The sequence below is a fragment of the Otolemur garnettii genome, unplaced genomic scaffold (assembly GCF_000181295.1).
Source record: "Otolemur garnettii isolate 467f Iridium unplaced genomic scaffold, OtoGar3 scaffold00032, whole genome shotgun sequence".
Lineage (NCBI taxonomy): Eukaryota > Metazoa > Chordata > Mammalia > Primates > Galagidae > Otolemur > Otolemur garnettii.
The window spans coordinates 1,881,651-1,886,154 of record NW_003852427.1 but is presented as its reverse complement, the minus strand read 5'-3'; the positions used below and the strand labels follow the sequence as shown (position 1 = coordinate 1,886,154).

The window sequence follows — 4,504 nt, the reverse complement described above, 5'->3', positions numbered from 1 at the left end:
CAGTGGTGTCACAGATCAGCTCACAACAACCTTCAATTCCTGGGCTTAGGCGATTCTCTTGCCCCAGCCTCCTGAGTAGCTGGGATTACAGGTGCCTGCCACAACACCTGGCTATTTTTTGTTACGGTTTGGCCGGGGCTGGGTTCAAACCTGCCACCCTTGGTATATGGGGCTAGCACCCTACCCACTGAGCCATAGGCACTGCCCAATTTTGCTTTATTTCTTTAACAAAGTTTTGTTTTAAAGGTGGTTTATTTTGAGAAAACTTACTTCGCCTGGGGGCTATGGCTCCTGCCTATAATCCTAGCACACTTCGACGCTGAGGAGAGAGGATTGCTTGAGCTCAAGAGTTCAGGACCAGCCTGAGCAAGTGCAAGACCCTGTCTCTAGCAAAAAATGAGAAAAATTAGGTAGGCGTTGTGGTGGGCACCTATAGTCTCAGAAGGCTAAGGCAGGAGGATCATTTAAGCCCAGGAGTTTAAGGTTACTGTAAGCTAGGCTAATGCCACAGCACACTAGCCTAGGCAGTAGAGTGAGACTCTGTCTTAATAAATAAGAAACTTACTTTAACTGAAATAAGTAGAAGCGTTAAGTTAAACATGAAGTTAACAAATCTTGCAACCTTTCTTGTAGATCTTTATGAATTGCAAAATTAAAAGAGCTTATAACAACAAAGAGCTTTTAACAAGCCCATTAAGAGCATTCTTTTATTTTTAAGAAGCTTAAATTAAAAATTGTATGATTCTATGAATTTAGAATTTTTTGGTTTTCGAGACAAGAGTTTTACTTCGTCACACTGAGTAGAGTGCCAAGGTGTCATAGCTCACAGCAACCTCAAACTCTTGGGCTCAGTGATTCTCTTGCCCCATCCTCCCAAGTATCTGGGACTACAGGCATCTGCCACAATGCCTGGCTATTTTTAAAGATGAGGTCTTGCTCTGGCTCTGGCTAATCTCAAACCTGTGAACTTAGGCAATCCCAGAGTGATAGGGTTACAGATATAAGCCACTGTGCCTGGCTCTGAATTTAGAATTTTTTTTTTGCAGTTTTTGACCAGGGCTGGGTCTGAACCCGCCACCTCCGGCATATGGGGCCAGCGCCCTACCCCTTTGAGTCACAGGCGCCATCCTGAATTTTTTTTTTTTTTGAGATACAATCTCACTGTGTTGCCCTTGGTTGAGTGCTATGGCGTCACAACTCACAGCAACCTCCAACTCTTGGGCTTAAATGATTTTCTTGCCTCAGCCTCTCGAGTAGCTGGGACTACAGGTGCCAGCCACAATGCCCGGCTATTTTTTTTGGTAGCAGTTGTTGTCATTTAGTAGGCCCAGGCCAGGCTCAAACCCACCAGCCTCTGTGCGTATGGCTGGCACCCTACCCACTGAGCTATGGGTGCTGCCTGAATTTAGAATTTTTTAAAAACATTAAATTGTTAGTTTGGCTTGGTGACACGTGCCTATAGTCCCAGGGATTCCAGAAGCTGACACAGGAGGATTACTTTAGTTCATGAGTGCAAGGCTTCAGGGAGCTATGATCACACTACTGCACTGGGCCTAGGTAACAGAGGGAGACTCTGTCTCCAAAACAAAACAAAACCCCAAACCTCTGTTAAATTGTTAGTTGTATAATGGTAACTAATAGATACCAAGTATAAACTCGTATAATGTACTGTTGGACATTTCATGAGGCTTTTTTTTTTTGAGACACAGTCTTACTCTGTTGCCCTGGATAGAGTGCCATGGCTTCCACAGCAGCCTCAAACTTGGGCTTCAGCAACCCTCTTGTCGCAGCCTCCTGAGTAGCTGGGACTACAGTTTTTCTATTTTTAATAGAGATGGAGTCTCTTGCCTCTTGCTCAGGCTGGTTTTGAACTCTTAAGCTCAGGGGATCCACCTGCTTTGGCCTCTCAAGAGTGCTAGGATTATAGGTATGAGCCACCACACCCGACCCACATGAAGCTTCTTAAATTCTTTTTGCTTCAAACGTAACAAACCCTATGCTATACAACTGTGCCTTTAGCTTTGAATCTCACAAAACTGCTCATCTGGTTGTTTTGAGTAACAGAAGTAACAGATTGTCAATGGGGTTCCTTGTCTTCTTGGTAGCCAAATACTTTCACTTACTGAGGATACCTGGGTTTTTGTCTTCCAGCAATATCCAGACTATTATGCAATAATTAAAGAACCAATAGATCTCAAGACCATTGCCCAGAGGATACAGGTATGATGGTGACCATATGTAACTATATGTGATTTAGAGCAAATTCACCTATGGTCTTTTTTAGGGGCTTTTAGAAAATGGAGAAGTCAGATATCTATAAGGCGTTATTAGCAAATAATCTAAACAAATTACAATCATTGTTACTGAATGTAGCTTTGGATTACACCTTAGGACAAAATTTAAAAAGCATTGGTTATATAAAAATAAAAAATAAAAAAAAATAAAATAAAATAAAAAAACATTGGTTATAGACATTTCTGATTGTGAAAGGTGCATTGGCAATAAAAGTTTTGTTGTTGGGGTGCCTATTGCTCAGTGGTTAGGGCACTGGCCACATGCATTGAGGCTGGTGGGTTCAAACCTGGCCTGGTCCTATTAAACAACAATAACAACTACAACAAAAACACAGCCAGGCATTATGGCAGGCGCCTATAGTCCCAACTACTTGGGAGGCTGAGGCCAGAGAATCTCTTTAGCCCAAGAGGATGATGTTGCTATGATCTGTGACACCATAGCACTCTACCAAGGGCGACATAGACTCTGGCTCACACACACACACACAAAAAAAAGATAATATTTGAATAAGATGAACAAAGATACTACTTTGTTCTCTTTAGGCCTGTCCCCTCTTCCCTTCTCATATCCCCAGCAGTAAATACCAGCAGCTAACACTTACGTGTACTTGCTATGTACCTAGCACTGTTCTAAGTGCCCAGTATGTATAAGGCAATTAATTCTAACAACAGCTCCATGAGGTAGATACTGTTACTATTCCTTTTTTATAGATTAGACCACTGAGATGTTATTTGCCCAATTTACCACCTAAGGGTTTGAATCCAGATGATCTGTCTCCAGAATCTGTGCTCTTACACATGCTATCTTTCCACAAAGTAGGTGCTCAATAAATAATAGTGGAGCGAATTAATGACCATAGTTTAAAGTTTGATGATCAGTGTTTAAGGAAAGTATAGGAAGAAATTACTAAATTATATCAGAAAATTAGTTTTTGGAGTGGAACTGATGTGGTTCTTTTCCTAGTTCTATTTCTTACTAGCTATGTCACTCTGGTCAGGCGACTTGCCTGCTTCCTCCTCCATATCTTGGGTGTAGTGTGGCCACTTCACAGAATTTCACAGAGTCATAGAGGTCAATGATAATGTATGTAAAGCAGGTATCATAGCACCTATAGCCCTAGTAAATATGAGTCACTGATCTTCCCAGGAAAAGGAGGGTATGCTAATCCCAGAAGATAAGGCAAAAAGGAAAACTTCATGTGTTACTCTTAGCGTCTTATTGAGAAATGAGATTGAAGGCAACAGTGGTTTGTTGGGAGGGAGAAAGTTCCTTGGCTTTAAATCTAAGAGAATATTAAAGAGTAACAACACAGTAAGTACTACTTACTGTGTCTGTGAAGACACGTTTTCACAGAATGAAGAAATACACATTTCCTAATGAATTGTCTATTTTTTAAGGCAAATCCATAATTGCTGCCAAGAATGACCAAGCCTCCTAAATCCCTAGGGTATCCAACATCTATCTCTGGGGGTAATATTTTCTTTCTTTCTTTCTTTCTTTTTTTTTTTGAGAGTCTCACTTTATCACCCTCGGTAGAATGCCATGGCATCCCAGCTCACAGTGACCTCCAACTCCTGGGCTTAGGCAATTCTCTTGCCTTAGCCCCCCTAGTAGCTGAGACTGCAGGCACCCACCACAACGCCACAATTTTTTGTTGCAGTTTGGCTGGGGATCGTTCGAACCCACCACCCTGAGTATATGAGGCCAGCACCCTACCCACTGAGCCACAGGCACCGCCCGTGTTTTCTTAATATAGTGAAAATCAGATGGTGCCCATAGCTCAGTATAGGTTCCAGCCACGTATACTGAGGCACGCAGGTTCGAACCCAGTCCGGGATGACCAAACAACAATGACAACTACAACAAAAAATAGCCAGACATTGTGGCAGGCGCCTGTAGTCCCAGCTACTTGGGAGGCTGAGGCAAGAGAATCTCTTAAGCCCAGGAGTTAGAGGTTGCTGTGAGCTGTGACTCCACAGCATTCTACCAAGGGCAACATAGTAAGTCTCTTTTCTTAAAAAAAAAAAAAAAAAAGGTGAAAATCAAATCTTATCTTTAAATACCTCTACTATAGCCTTAATCTTCTGTCTCTGACTTTTCACCTTTTCTTTTTTTTTTTTTTTGAGACGGAGCCTCAAGCTATCCCCCTGGGTAGAGTGCCATGGCATCACACTCAAAACTGCTATTGCATTCTTTCTTTGTGAAGGCC

General features: G+C 42.1%; 1 protein-coding gene across 1 annotated transcript in view; it reads left to right on the top strand.

Moving 5' to 3' along the window:
- Positions 1–4,504, top strand: part of PBRM1 (polybromo 1) — a 159,019-nt gene that overhangs the window by 30,917 nt on the left and 123,598 nt on the right. The window contains exon 7 of the mRNA XM_023512991.1: positions 2,152–2,220. Within this exon, the coding sequence (XP_023368759.1) occupies positions 2,152–2,220 (69 nt within the window). The remainder of the gene's footprint in view (positions 1–2,151; positions 2,221–4,504) is intronic.